The 13,505-nt window shown below is 44.2% G+C and overlaps 1 protein-coding gene across 18 annotated transcripts in view; it reads left to right on the top strand.

Annotated features, from left to right (window-relative positions):
* Positions 1-13,505, top strand: part of CACNA1G (calcium voltage-gated channel subunit alpha1 G) — a 150,799-nt gene that overhangs the window by 130,704 nt on the left and 6,590 nt on the right. For 13 of the 18 annotated variants that reach the window (XR_008238190.1, XR_008238188.1, XM_052807431.1 and 10 more), the window contains 7 exons: positions 557-627; positions 902-980; positions 1,058-1,179; positions 2,121-2,465; positions 4,772-4,912; positions 8,112-8,246; positions 11,287-11,476. Coding sequence is in view for 16 of the 18 variants with exons in the window: in XM_052807431.1 (XP_052663391.1) it covers positions 557-627; positions 902-980; positions 1,058-1,179; positions 2,121-2,465; positions 4,772-4,912; positions 8,112-8,246; positions 11,287-11,476 (1,083 nt within the window). In the remaining 2 variants the exon portion in view is untranslated. The remainder of the gene's footprint in view (positions 1-556; positions 628-901; positions 981-1,057; positions 1,180-2,120; positions 2,466-4,771; positions 4,913-8,111; positions 8,247-11,286; positions 11,477-13,505) is intronic. The other 5 variants (XM_052807434.1, XM_052807443.1, XM_052807440.1 and 2 more) reach the window with 5 other exon arrangements.

Genomic DNA, 13,505 nt, shown 5'->3' with positions numbered 1-13,505 from the left:
ATAATTGCTCTGATTGCAGCCCTCATCTAACCAAAGAAGGAACTGTAGGAGAAACGCTGCTGTGTCTCAAGGGGGAAATAAAAGTGTTTTTCCTGTGCATTGGATCCCTTTCAGAATTAAAAATACATGCGGTTTCCAATTGGAAATGCAACCTTCTGGAAGAGATGTGTAAATCGGTTCCTTGGTGAATCGTGTATGAAAGTGGGTAGCCTATGGAAGTGGGAAAGTAGCCCCAGGGCCGGGAAAGTAACTGCTCACGATAACCAGAGGAAGGAGATGGGCCCAACACAGATCAAGTGGGGAAAGGAAAAGCCAGGCAGAACAATAACGCTTTCTCTAAGTCTCAGGATAGGTGATGCTGCTATTCACGGGATTTTAATAGTATCCAAGCAACCAGGAGCGATGTAAAAAGGCCAGGGACGATAGCAGCTAATGGAGAACACTTGACATGATTTCACATTTCTCTTCCTATAATCTGTGGCTCCTGGGAGAGGGACTGAGTTTGTGCCTCCGTGCTAACGCTGCCATTACCATATTACGAACGTGTTTTCTGCAGTGTTGAAGTTGCTGAAGATGGCTGTAGGGATGAGAGCCCTGCTGGACACCGTGATGCAAGCGCTGCCGCAGGTAACCCACTGCCATATCAAACCAGATCTCCTCTGGCCCAGAGCTAATTTCCTATTGCAGAGGAATGCTAATCATTTTATCTTTACTGTCATTAGAGAATCACATTTCCCTTCCGAAGCACAGTCTGAGATACAGTCCTCACATTGAGGTCATTTTTCCCCTGAAGCAATTTAAGTTTTGGATTAAAGAATACAGCAAGAAACAGGTCTGGAACAAAAAAATCAATGTTCTTTTTTTTGTGTTTTTTTCCCCCCATTTCTTTTTCTCTTTCCAGGTGGGGAATCTGGGTCTTCTCTTCATGTTGTTGTTTTTCATATTTGCAGCTCTTGGAGTGGAGCTGTTTGGAGACCTTGGTGAGTCTTCCCATGCCGGTGGAAGGGGTGGGAGCGGTGTGCGAGCGGGGGTCTCACGGCTGTGCTTGGTCCTGCAGAGTGTGACGACACGCACCCCTGCGAGGGGCTGGGACGGCACGCCACCTTCAGAAACTTTGGGATGGCCTTTCTGACGCTCTTCCGAGTATCCACGGGAGACAACTGGAATGGGATAATGAAGGTAAGAGACCCATGGAAAATGAGTATTGCCTATAATTGCTTAATTAGAAGCTGTCCGCTCTGCTCCAGACTGGTAACGATGCCCAGCCAGGACACTCACGTCCTGCAGTGAGCTGGTCTCTTCATTTGTGCACTGGGAAAAGTCTTTAACATTTCTGTTCCCTCCTCCCAACAATGCGATGTCTATCGTTGCAGGCTCCTGGCACGCTCCATGTATTCCCTTTTTTACACTGAGAGAGCAACTTAAAAGGAAGGGGAAAAAATAAAGGGACTCATCTCTCAAGTAGCACGAGTTCAGCTCAGTAACATGCATTGGATTTCTTTTTTTCCTTAAAAGTCTTGTTGGTGTTACTTTGGTGGGGTTTTTTTCTGGGAAAACCCAGGTTTCTGCGAGAGAGTCTCTCTTAGGGGACAGCCATAAAGGCACGCTATTGTGAAGAAATCTGGTCTATGAATACACAGGGTGCTAGCTAGTCCGAAGGAATCACTTCTCTGTCCATTTGTAGCCCATGGTGAGTGTTAGGTGGCCAAATTCTTAATGACACGGTGTGAACTTGAGGAAAGAGTGTCTGCAAGCCCAGCTGCTGTGGGATAGCAGATGGGCCGTAGCTGCACCCTGCTTTCCCTGGGTCTGTCTGCCACATTCTTGTGTATTTGGTCTCTAACATGGTAAAACAGCCTTTCCTTTAGGAGCAGCAGGGTGTCGATGTCTGATGTTGCACAGGCCAAGGACAGTTTTCTCTAAGCCTGCTTGTGTTGACTAACGCAGAAACGTAAGGTTTTACTGGCAAGTATTTTGCTATTCTAAACATGAAATTGGCCCAATCTTCTCAATTTTCTTCATGAAAGGAGAACCCATTGCAGCCAGATGACCAGACAGCAGACCAAGGGCCTTGCTGGAACCTCTTCACAGCCCTCCATCGTTTCCCCCCCTGTTTTCAGGACACGCTGCGAGACTGTGACCAGGAGTCCACCTGTTACAACACCGTCATTTCACCCATCTACTTCGTCTCCTTCGTGCTGACAGCCCAGTTTGTCCTGGTGAACGTGGTGATCGCCGTGCTCATGAAGCACTTGGAGGAGAGCAACAAGGAGGCTAAGGAGGAGGCAGAGCTCGAAGCAGAACTGGAAATGGAAATGAAGACGATCACCCCTGGCCAACACAGCCCCTCGGACATCTTTACATGGACAGGCGGTGCTGGCGGAGAGAGACCCGAGAGCCCCCGAGGATGTACCAATCCCATGCAAATCAAGGTGGATTCTCAGCTCTCATTAGTTTACCCTATGGTGAGAATCTCAGTTGGCGGGTGAAGAGGGCTTGAGCTGCATATTTGCTAGGGGAAGACATGCACGAGTCGGTAATGAAGGAGTGGGTGTACTGTACGTCTAGGGCTTGTGTTCCTCGCTGTCTGCTGACTGTTGCGTGATGTGGGAACCCGTGCTGCAGGGAAGAGACACTAGGCAGGTCTCCAGACCACCTTGATGCATCTGTTCGGAGGTAGAGAGCTTTGCAATTTGTTCTGGAGATGTGCCCAAGCCACCAAGTTCAGACCTACCTCCAAATTTGCTCTGATCCAGAGTTTGGGCTAGGTTCTTTGTGATAGCAAAATCATGAGCATAATGTGTTTGCTTTTCTAATGCAGACCATGAACCACAACATAAAAGAGGAATAAAACTTGGCTAATCTTTGATGAAGTATTAAATTTGTTTTATGTAACCTCAATTTAAAATCCATCCCCACAGTCAAATTCGTAAGAAAAGATTATTTTAACAATAGAATAATCCAGAGGGGACTCAAACCTGAGGTCACCAGAACTGGTGGCAAAACTCCCACCAGCAGGAGCAGTGCCGGAGCAGGGCTGTAATGTGGTAGCTGCTATGAGCTGCAACAAGTCTCTCTAAAGCACAGTTTCTGGATGAAGACTCAGTTTGAGGAACGAGAGAGGTGAGGTCAAGACCCAGACAGGTCCTGCGGGAGGGAACTGAACTGGAATTATACAAGAAAAACAGTCCAGCCCTTTTTTTAGTCTTAGCTGATTGCAAATTGGGTTAAACTCTACACAGACCTCATTAGCCTTTATTACATCATGATTTCACAACAGCATATCTTGGCCTCTGCCTGGGGTCGACTAATGAGTATTCTAATGCATGAAAAACTCATTTATGATCTTTAGTCCAAGGATGAAAAAGAGTAAATCCCTGCTTAAGCTTCGTTTCAGTTCTTAAGCTACTGGAAATTTCTGGTGCCATTAGGAGTCACTGGTGTCTGAGATGGAGTCCAAAGCTGCTCTTTGGCACAGGAAAAAGGAGTTCAGGGCAATATGGGGAAATCCAGATGCACTACGTCCTCTGGGAGGAAACAGCACGTCCCAACTCTTGTTGTACATGTTAAGCAGAGTACTGGCAAACTGTCCTCAGCACTGCTGTCCTGCATCAGTGCTCACACTGGCAAAAAGAGAAATTGCAAAATTGCAAGACAAATCAGTGGGAAGGATACACTCAGCTCTTCAGTCTGTTAAACCTGCCCTCTCTGAAGGTGGCTTTGGAAAGAGCTTATTCTAGTCATAATCTCCAGAGTCTGTTTCTTGCTCTTTCACTCAAACAGAAGCCTCAAAAACCTCCAGGAGATTTTATTCTGACTATTTATTCTCCCAGCCAAAATCTTCAGGACAAATCTGATGCTTGAGCACGATAGCAGAGGAATACAATTCCCAGGACATGACCCTGCAAGGACATGTGGTCAGCATGCTCTTTTGCTTGCCTGTTCCCCAGGATTTTTGCACTGTGTGCTGTTTGACTGTAACGACGGTCCTCATTTCATTGTATGCAGTAGGCGTTCCCTACATGAAAGGTGCAACCCTTAAATTGCTCCCATGCTGCCTGCAAAAGCCAGACCCTGCTCTGTATAACCTCCCGTTGTCCGTGCTGTGGCCAGCTGGTTTGAAGTTGGCCAGGACAACTGAGGCACCTCAACCCGTGTCTGGTACCTGAATTAGTGACCTGACGTGTGGCCATCCTGGGCTTCTGCGGCTTTTATGGACAGGATGCTCAGCCTCTCTTCAAGTCAGGTTATTTTAATTTATGTGACCCCGGATATGGGTTTAGGTGTCAAATATTAGGTCTTGCTCAAAAATATGGACAGTGGGTATAGAAACCTCACAGCAGTAGTGTCCTGTAGATCAAGTATCAAGATGCTGCTGTACTGGCCCCATTATACAGCTCAGATCCCAGGAGTAACAGGCCATGTTTGCTGAGAGCGAGACTTGTCCCCGAGGAGGGCCCTGAGTGGGAGAGCCACGGTCCTGGGGCAGCCGGCATCAGCCCCGTCTCTAGTAATGTCTGAGCTGTCACTGCTCACCGTGATATTACTGCACTGTTCTCTCTCCTCTCCTGCCTCACCTCTCCTGTCCTGTTGTTTCTGTTACTGCTTTTCTCCCTGAATGTTTCCGTCTCCCCCCACCCTGTTTTTTTTTCTTTTTGTTCATTGGGTTTTATACACTGTCCTTTTTTCTCTCTGTCTCTGTCCCTTGCTTTTTTTCTCTCTCTTTTTGGCTCGCTCTATCTTTCTGCATGCTATACACCACCCCTCCTAGGAAAGGCACTTGTTTGATACCATATCACTGCTGATCCAGGAATCTCTGGAAGGAGAGCTGAAGCTGATGGACAACCTGTCAGGCTCTGTGTGCCATCATTATGCCCTCCCAGCTCCCGAATATTACAACTCTGAGAACCAGGTTAATATTCCTAATTTCCTGCAAAGTCTCCATCCAAACTCGATTTGACTGAGACCTTTAATAGAGAGTTAAAGTTCTTTACTTTATGTAATGTAGTCACAGGGATTTTGAAGCATAAGTCATTTTGGCTTTTTCTGTGGGAGTTGAGATAGTATCTTGGTTTATGATGTTGTATATCAATGCAAGAGGAAAAGTACAGGCTCTGAGTTTCCCTCTTCAGCACAGTGAGAAGTGTTTCATTGGGATTTACTGTTCACAAGTGCTGTAGGGAAAGTGTACAAAATCCCGTCTCCATCCTTCAGTGGGGTGCCTGTATTTGGCTTCTTGCTCCTAACCAGGGCTCTGTAGCAACGTCAGGACACGTCTGCAGAGCCTGGAGTATGGCGTGAGGTTTTCCCAGAACAGAGCCTTAGCTGATGGTGATCATAAAATGATCTCTACATTTTGTGCCCACTTACACTGCATGAAAATCCAGTTTTGAATGATTTACCTAAAGAGGCTTTTTGCAAGTGGGTCATTGTAAACTGGATCCTCATCTCTGATCTAAACTGAATTTAGAGGGTGAGGCAGCCCTTAATGCTATACTTAAGTAATCGTGTCCTCCAGTGCTTTCTCGAACAGGGGCTGTAATACTTGTTTAAAATTAGTTCATTTACTTCTTAGGATAAAATACCTACTTTCTCAAGCCTGTTATTCTTTAGAGCAAATATTTTTTTCCTAAATCACAGCAGTGACCATAATAATAATTCAAGCATACCTATTTTTTCCTGCAGTTGGAATTGAGCAAATTCCATATTTCTTGATGTATTTTTTTTTTTCCTTTCTGGCTAAAAATAGCAGAAGTTTTCTTGTTAAATCAGTGTGCTTATTTATGAGCTCACTGACACTCTAAATTATCCAACTCGGTGGTTCATTAGAGAAAAGGAACAAGCTTAGGTAAAATGAAATCCTACTGCAGATCTTTATATAGCGGGATAACATGTCTCCCTCTGATTGCTGCATATCGCTTTCCAGCTTGAGGTCTATTAAGCTATAGGAAGTGGTTGCCTCTAAGAATTGCCGGAGGAATAGAGACAGTAGCTTTGGCAGGGAAGGCAGAGGGTCAGTATGAAACTCGGCGAGAGCTGGTTGGAAATTTTTTGTCACAACATTTTTTACCAGAAAGTGCTACTGCAGCAAAAAAATGGTTTTGTTTTGACATTTTTTTAATGAAAAAATATAGCATTCCAGTTTGCAATGGCTTTTTCTTTTAAAATTTAAGCTATTTTATACACACACACACACCCCCCCCCCATAATTAAAACCCGTATAAATCAGTTGAATGTTTCCAACAAAATATTTTGACAGCTTCAAACTCAATTTTGGGAGAGGGGAGGCTTAAGCGAGGGTGATGTTTTGTTTACATTTTGGCTTTTCTGTTCACACCATTTGTCATGTTCTCAGGCCAGTCAGGAATTCAGAGCAGTGCTGGGACTTGCTGAAAGCAACCTGATTAATAGCAGCTCCCAGCGGAGCAGCTCCATCAGGCAGGAGCTGCTGGTGTCCACCACGCTCCAGCACAGCCTTTCCCCGCACGCCTGGGCTCCGGTCGGTGGGTCCCCGTTAGGGATCAGCGTCCTCATGCTGGCAGCCTTTGCCAGGATGCTTTTTTGGGGAGCCTCATATGAAATCAGGAGCTCCTCCAAAGCGCCTCCCTCATTCGTTGCCAGCAGGCGACTGTGTTAGAGGAGATATCAAGCCCAAGGTTAGATGAGAGGAGCCTGACCCTCTTACTTATCTCAGCTGAAGTTTTGAGCCTCTCAAGGTTCACTCACCACTGGGTTTATTTCACCCTACTGGTGCCATTTCTAAAAGTGAGAAAATCCAGCCCTTTGACAACTTGAATGCAACAGATCTGGGCCTCTGTGGTTTCTCTTGGAAGATATATTGCTGTTGAAAGACTTTTCAAGCATAGAGGATAGGAAAAAAACCAGGCACAGCGAGAAATGAAAAGGAAGCACCTGGGACTTGTCCAGAGCAGGAGGCTCCTGCAAGCGTGAGCCAGGTCTGTAGGTTACCTGATGAAATGCTGTCCCCAGTGCCGTGGGCATCAGCCTCAGACACGTAGCCAGGGTGGGGATTTGGGGGGGGCTGAGCCTGCACTTCAGGGCAAACATCCCTCCTTACAGTGCCTGGTAGCAGGGATGCTGCTCTGGAGGAGGCGTTGCAGTCCCCTTTTCCCCCCTTTCTCTCCAAATCCTGGAGTGACGTTTCACATTTCTTATAAAAAGACCTCTGTGTCTAGGGAGAGAGCTTCATCAATGTTTTGATAAAGATTTTTATCAATTACTCGAATGCCTTCAGCAGGGATGCGTTCATGCGAGACGCATCAGTACAGCGTGGGTGCAGCAGTGCAGCACCTATTCCCAGCTCAGGTTTGCTCAGAGCCGGAGAAAGCTGTTGGGGCCAGGGCTGGGGTGGCATTTGGGGCCGAAAGACGCAGGCGGTTCTTTTAGTAGGACAGTTATGGGTGCTTACCCAGGCACTGGAGGCTCTTTAGCAGGCCAAAACCCACTGAAGGCTCCAGGAAGGCATTCACTGATATAAATCAAGCCTTAAGTATCTCCCAGTTGCTGTTTAGCCATTAGGAAGTTAATTATAGTCTCACCTGCCTCTTGGGGAGGGGGAGGTCCCCATACCCTCCCCAGAGCACAGAGAAAGTCATGCTCCATATCCCACCTGGGAAATCATTTTGGTGTTGGGGAATCTTTGTGGACTCAACCAGATTAGCTTAGAGGCCAAGAAAACAGCACGGTTATTGGGTAGGAACAACTTCAGAGAAGTCAGAAGATCTTGAAGCCTCTTGTATTTGATCACAGGCAAAAGGATAAATCTCTCTAGTATGAAAGTAATGTTACTTTTGCTTCTGCGTCTAGACAGGAGAACAGCAAAATACAATGCTAGCATTAGTGTATGGTTTTAAACTCCCTCCCAGATCATTGGTAAGAACTTAAGTATGAATGTCCCACTCTTTTTTTCATTTCTTTGTTAGATTTCATTTCTTTAACGTTCTGTCCTTGGTACCAATGTGCATGATGTACCTTCTCCCACTGCAGGATATTGCTTTAGTGTCTAGAAGTATTTAGATTATGATACTTTTTTTTTCTTTTCCAAAAGATTTGTGTCCTGGTTTCTTATGCTTAATCATCTCTCCCTTTAGATCCCTCTAGCTGAGATGGAGGCTCTGTCTCTGACGTCAGATATTCTCTCTGAAAAGTCCTGGTCCTTAGCTCTGACGGATGACTCTTTTCCTGATGATACTAACACACACTTACTTAATGCTCTGGAAAGCAATGTACATACACTGGTCGCTGTATAGTCTGATGTTTACAGGGTTCGAAATACTGCTTCCACCTCTCTGCACCTGCCTAATGGCATTTTCAGTTCAAGCCCATTTCCAGATAGCACCAACCTTTCCCCTGAACAGGACGTTGTCCTTAATGCCATTAGGTCCTGGGTTGTTATCGCTCTTGTCCACAAACTTGGGTCCTTGCGAGGAACAAGTATTTATTTCCGTTTTTCCTTTGGCGTCTTATGTAAAAACACCGTGTTTTCTACAAGTAAAATAAATAGTAAAAAAATGCTTTGGAAAGCGTCAAGGTTGAAATTTCCTCCCCATCTGAAACAAATCAGTGATGCTGCATGGAAGAGACACTCATGAGCTAATGACTCGTGTCCTCTGCTGAGGGGTCATCTACAACCCTTTGGTTTGTAATGGATTTTTGTCTTTATGAACAGAGGCACCGCAAGGGTTTTTGCATGATTGGTGCCAGACTGTTTGTTTTACAAATATCAGATGGGGATCTCTCCGAGATACTGCTTGTTTTCTGAATTCTTACTAGCAGTCATCCCGCTGGAAAAAAAAGAAAAAAGTTTGGACTATTTTGTGTCTTTTTGAATTAAATAACCAGTATTTTGAACCCTGCCTTAACCATCTCCTCTTTGAAACATTAGACATTTTTAGCTGTGTAGCGGTCAAGTGCTTTTTTTCTGCTGTACAACAGACATAACTCCTTTTCCAACATTTTTGGATCATTCTTGTTTTCTTTGTTGTTGTTCATGTACCTGCCTTTGGATGTTTGTGTTGTTGATAAATTTTCTGCCATTCTAGTTGACTGTCATCCTAATTAGCACTTATTTGGGAAACATCTCTTAAACCGTGACAATATTTCCCATCATGCTTCATGGCATCACGTGCAAAAGATTTTGTAAACTACGTTTAACATTTTGTATGGGACTTTTTGTTTCAAAATTAGCTAGTCGGGAGAGCTGGACTGAGGAGAGAGCCCTTCTAGTTTTGAATCAGTTTAGACAAACCTGTTTGACAGCATAGCAAAGTCTCAAGGGTTATAGCCAAGAGAGATGGTTTTTCTGCAAAAAAAGAGCAAAACCAGGTTGAACAAAGGGGTTTGTGAATTTGTGTCAATACCAACAAAGTGCCTTGGTCAAAACAGTTTCCCAAACGCCTGAAAAACTGCAAGCTTTCATTGAAATCTTTTCTAAATGCAGTATTTTTACACTTCATTTAGACACAGCTTTGGTTGAAAAATATCTCAGAATGTTTTGTTTGACTCAAAATAGATTTGGGTTGGGACTTTTTTTTTGTTCACAGAAAACTCAGATTTGATTTTCAGTCAAGCCAAAACAACATGTTTTTCAAAACTACTGGTGAACCAAAAAGTCATGTGCTCCCACTGCTCTGTTTGTGAGCTGGACTCGGAAGATCATTTTGCAGCCATTTTAAATGGTTTTCATGAAGTTCACTGATGAGATTTCCCTTGAGATGATCAGAAAGTGGAAATGAGCCCGCTGTGGTATTGGATCCTGTCAATGAACCTAAAGGTTCATTAAAGGTTGGGTTTGGATAGGATCTTGAATCCAAATTCTTGTGTTCAGATCCAAATGGTTTTGAATTTGAAATCTCAGGTTTCAGGCCATCTTTTCTGCTTTAAGCTAAATAATATGAAAGCTAAATAGCGTAAACATACTGTTCAGAAGGGAAAGGCAGGGAGGAACAGAGGGGTTCCCGAAGCCAAAGTCTCAGCTTTACCAGCACAGGTTTCACTCTCCTTCCCTGAGCTATATCAAGAGACTGCAGTCTCTCTTATCTAGGCTGTATCCAGGCTATATCCAAATCGGCAGGTTCCTGAGGACTGAAACTAATGCTGCATGACAGTGCAGATCCATTTCCTTCATTAAATTTACAACAGGGGTCTTTTTTTTTTTTTCCTTTTCTTCTTTTTTCCTCATTTCTTTTTCCTTTTTGTAAATCTTTTAATCTCATCATGTTTCTTGTGCAAACAAAATGCCATAGTGAAATTTTGGGTTTATGACTGAAGGATAAAATTGGGAAAAAAATCTCAGTGTTGATTTCAGAAAACTTGTAATGCACTGAGTGAAGGGAATATTTGTCAGAAAATAAGATTTAAAGTTTTCCAAAAATGATCAGCAATATACTGTATCGGACTACAGTGTCACATCTTATTTCTGTGTTTTTCAATGGAGACCTTTTAAAGATGAACAAATTCTTTCATTAGAAATATCCAGGAAAGTTGACTTTGCTTCCGTTTTTGCTAATACTGTCCAGCAAAATAACACCCCAAGAATATTTCTGGAGTGGAGACATATCCTTATGAAATCAGACCTGAATCCACCCCATTTGATATTGCCTCTGGTGCTGCCCATTCCAAGGCACTCTTTGGCTGTAAAAACTCCACAGTCAACATATATACAACAACCCTCGCTTGCGTTAGATCCCTTCTAATCAGAGAATAGCTTTAACCCTGAAGCAGTAGGTTTAGGTATCCCTTTCAATAAAATGGGTTTAGTTATTCATTATGCGAGAAGAAAAACCAATAAAATTGTGCTGGGAGCCAGAATAGAGAATATTTTCTGTAAACTAGTTTTTGTATTTGTTTTTTTTCTTTTATTGTTAGGAGAGGAAACTACTCACCTTTGCAAAAGTCTGACTTGCTGATGAGGGCACGTAGAGAGAGCTTTACTGTTACTGCAGAGGATCAAAGTTATGCAAAGCATGTGACCTTTGCTGGCCTTGAGGCATGATGCCTTCTTTGCATATCCCTGAAATAGTCATGGTTTATTACTACAGTGTTGCTTCCTCTGTTTCTGTGGTTCATTCTGTGTGACAATTTATTGACAATACAAAATGAGGGGTATAGCTTCCTGGTAGATCCATTCGTGCAACCTGTACATACTGACGATGTGCATGCCCATCGTGCCATACTGATTGCAATGGCTGTCGCTAGCGTTTCTGGGCACTTCTCCTCTTCCCACCCCGTCATGTCTTCCTCCCTCACTGTGGTTTTTCCCTGTAGGCTGATCTCCGCTCCAAAGACGATACGCTGACCCTGTCTCCCAGCAAGGACTTGCTGAGCGTGAGAAAGCCTTCGGTGGGGCGTACCCACTCTTTGCCAAATGACAGCTACATGTTCCAGCCGCCGTACTCCAGCCCCTGCCCTGCCTCCCTGGGCGAGAGGAATCCGGCACATCACAAGTCTCAGTCAGGTACACATCTGTCAGCTGGGACAAGAGCAGGATTTTCCAATGTAGCAATAGCTGGGATTTTCCAAGCTATTCAGAAGGAGGCAGCAAATTGCCTTCGGTTTGCAGTGACGTGTTGGCATCCAGACCTGTGGAATGGTTTTGCAAAGACCCTCCGCAACTTACAAAGTCCAGGCTCTTAAAGATAACTCCTTTCCTCTGAACTTTTTGGCAATGTGACAGCGAGCAGTTGGCCTGGCTCAACGCTGATTGTCCCCCTGCTTGGTTCCCCAAGGGCTACAGTCCCTACAGCCTGGGCTCCATCCATCTCACCTGAGCTAGCTATGGCCCCAGAGCAAAAATCCCAGCAGAAAAATATTTCCTCATGTCTGTTTTTTTGCAGCAGTACCTATTCTAGCAGGTTTTGGAAGCTCTATACGGGAACATCTGTGAAAGAAGGGAAAATGGTGTCTCTAAATGCCTGTAAAATGAACATAAATGTGCTGAAGTGAGAGAGATCTCAGTGTGAGATGAATGGAAAGATGAGAGAGTGTAGAATTGCCCTTCCCAGTGTGCATGGTTGGGATATACGCCTTAGCGCTAAATTCGGAGATATTCTTAGATACAGCGTATTGCAGATACCAAGGGCTCTCTCTCTACCTGTACCTCTGTACCTGTACTTGCAGCTGCCTCCCGGTGCTTATCAATGTGCTTTCATTTACTCTGTCTGCTAAGGGTTACCTTCTGCTGGTAAGTGAATGTAGCTGTCTTTAATTCTTCTGTACATGCCATCATTTTAGACATTTGTCACAGATAAGACAGAGAAGTTTTTACAAGCATTGTCATTTGAAAGCCTCTAAGCAGAACATAATTTCAGCACTGTTCAGAATGGTAGGAGATTTGAACAGATTAGAAATAAGATGTTGAAATTTGCATAGTAATAAGAATTTGGATGAATAGCGACTGTTCAACAGCAGACAAAAAATGTGGACACAACGGAGGAAGATGAATCTGGAGTTGTGAGAAATCACTGCGATAATACAAAGTTTTCAAGGTCAAGAGCTGTCCTTTGAAGAACCTGTTTGCACATAATGCAAAAGGTGCAGCTAAAATCCTGGTCAAATCCCACTGAAGTCAATAGCAAAACTCCCATTACCTTCAGTGGAGCCAGAATTTATGGTGTGCTCTAACAGCCAACAAAATTCCTTGTAGTTATAATCCCTGGCCACATGAAGGAATCCCATTTGCTACAGAGGAATTTTCCAGTGCTGCATTTTTGACCCTTAATTCAGATGTGTTTGTCCTGTCTTGAACAAAAACCACGTCAACATGACCAAAAAGTGGGTAATTTCTGAGTACCTTCTTTCTTCAAGATTGCACTTCCAGCTTGGAGAACTGAATAGCCCCATCTGACAGCCCTGGCTTGGGGAGGGGCAGGCATTGCACCCTTGTAAATCCACAGGAAAAACTGTTCCACTGAGATGTAGGAGAAGTATTTTGGAAAGGTAAAGCTGATGTCTTATTCATAACCACATTAAGCAATTAAACCTTTTGTGTTTTTCTCCTGCTGGTGAAATTCCAATCGTCTTAAGCGGGCCAAAGTGCTCAGAGGTGGGTAAGGTGCCCAAATCTTGGCATATGCATCGTTGTCCTGTTCCACCTACAATGTCACTGCTTTTCAGGGTGGGGGAAGTCACCCCTACCTGTTTACAGTTTGTAATATTATAAAGTGCTGTGAAGATAGCAAAAGATGCCAGGCGCCTCTAATAAATCACCACAACTAAGCCATAATATTTCAAGCTGAGAAAGGTTTTGTTGTCAGAAACACTGGCACTTGCAGGAGGTATTTGTTTGAATACTCCTTCGTAATGGGGCTGTTGTTCTGGGAAAGATTCCAGGACAAATGAGATTCTCTGGGATGCGGTCCAGGTTAAATGAATTGTTTTGAAAAATGCTGGGCCTGTAGGGGGGAGCATGCAGAGTTTCAAACCCTTTAGAAGAAGTAGCCAGCAACCACAAAGGGTCACAAAGAGGCTGGAGAGTATGTGTTTCC

Source organism: Harpia harpyja, chromosome 14 (assembly GCF_026419915.1).
Source record: "Harpia harpyja isolate bHarHar1 chromosome 14, bHarHar1 primary haplotype, whole genome shotgun sequence".
Classification (NCBI taxonomy): domain Eukaryota; kingdom Metazoa; phylum Chordata; class Aves; order Accipitriformes; family Accipitridae; genus Harpia; species Harpia harpyja.
The sequence above is the reverse complement of the archived record's forward strand: the minus strand, read 5'-3'. Positions and strand labels throughout refer to the sequence as shown.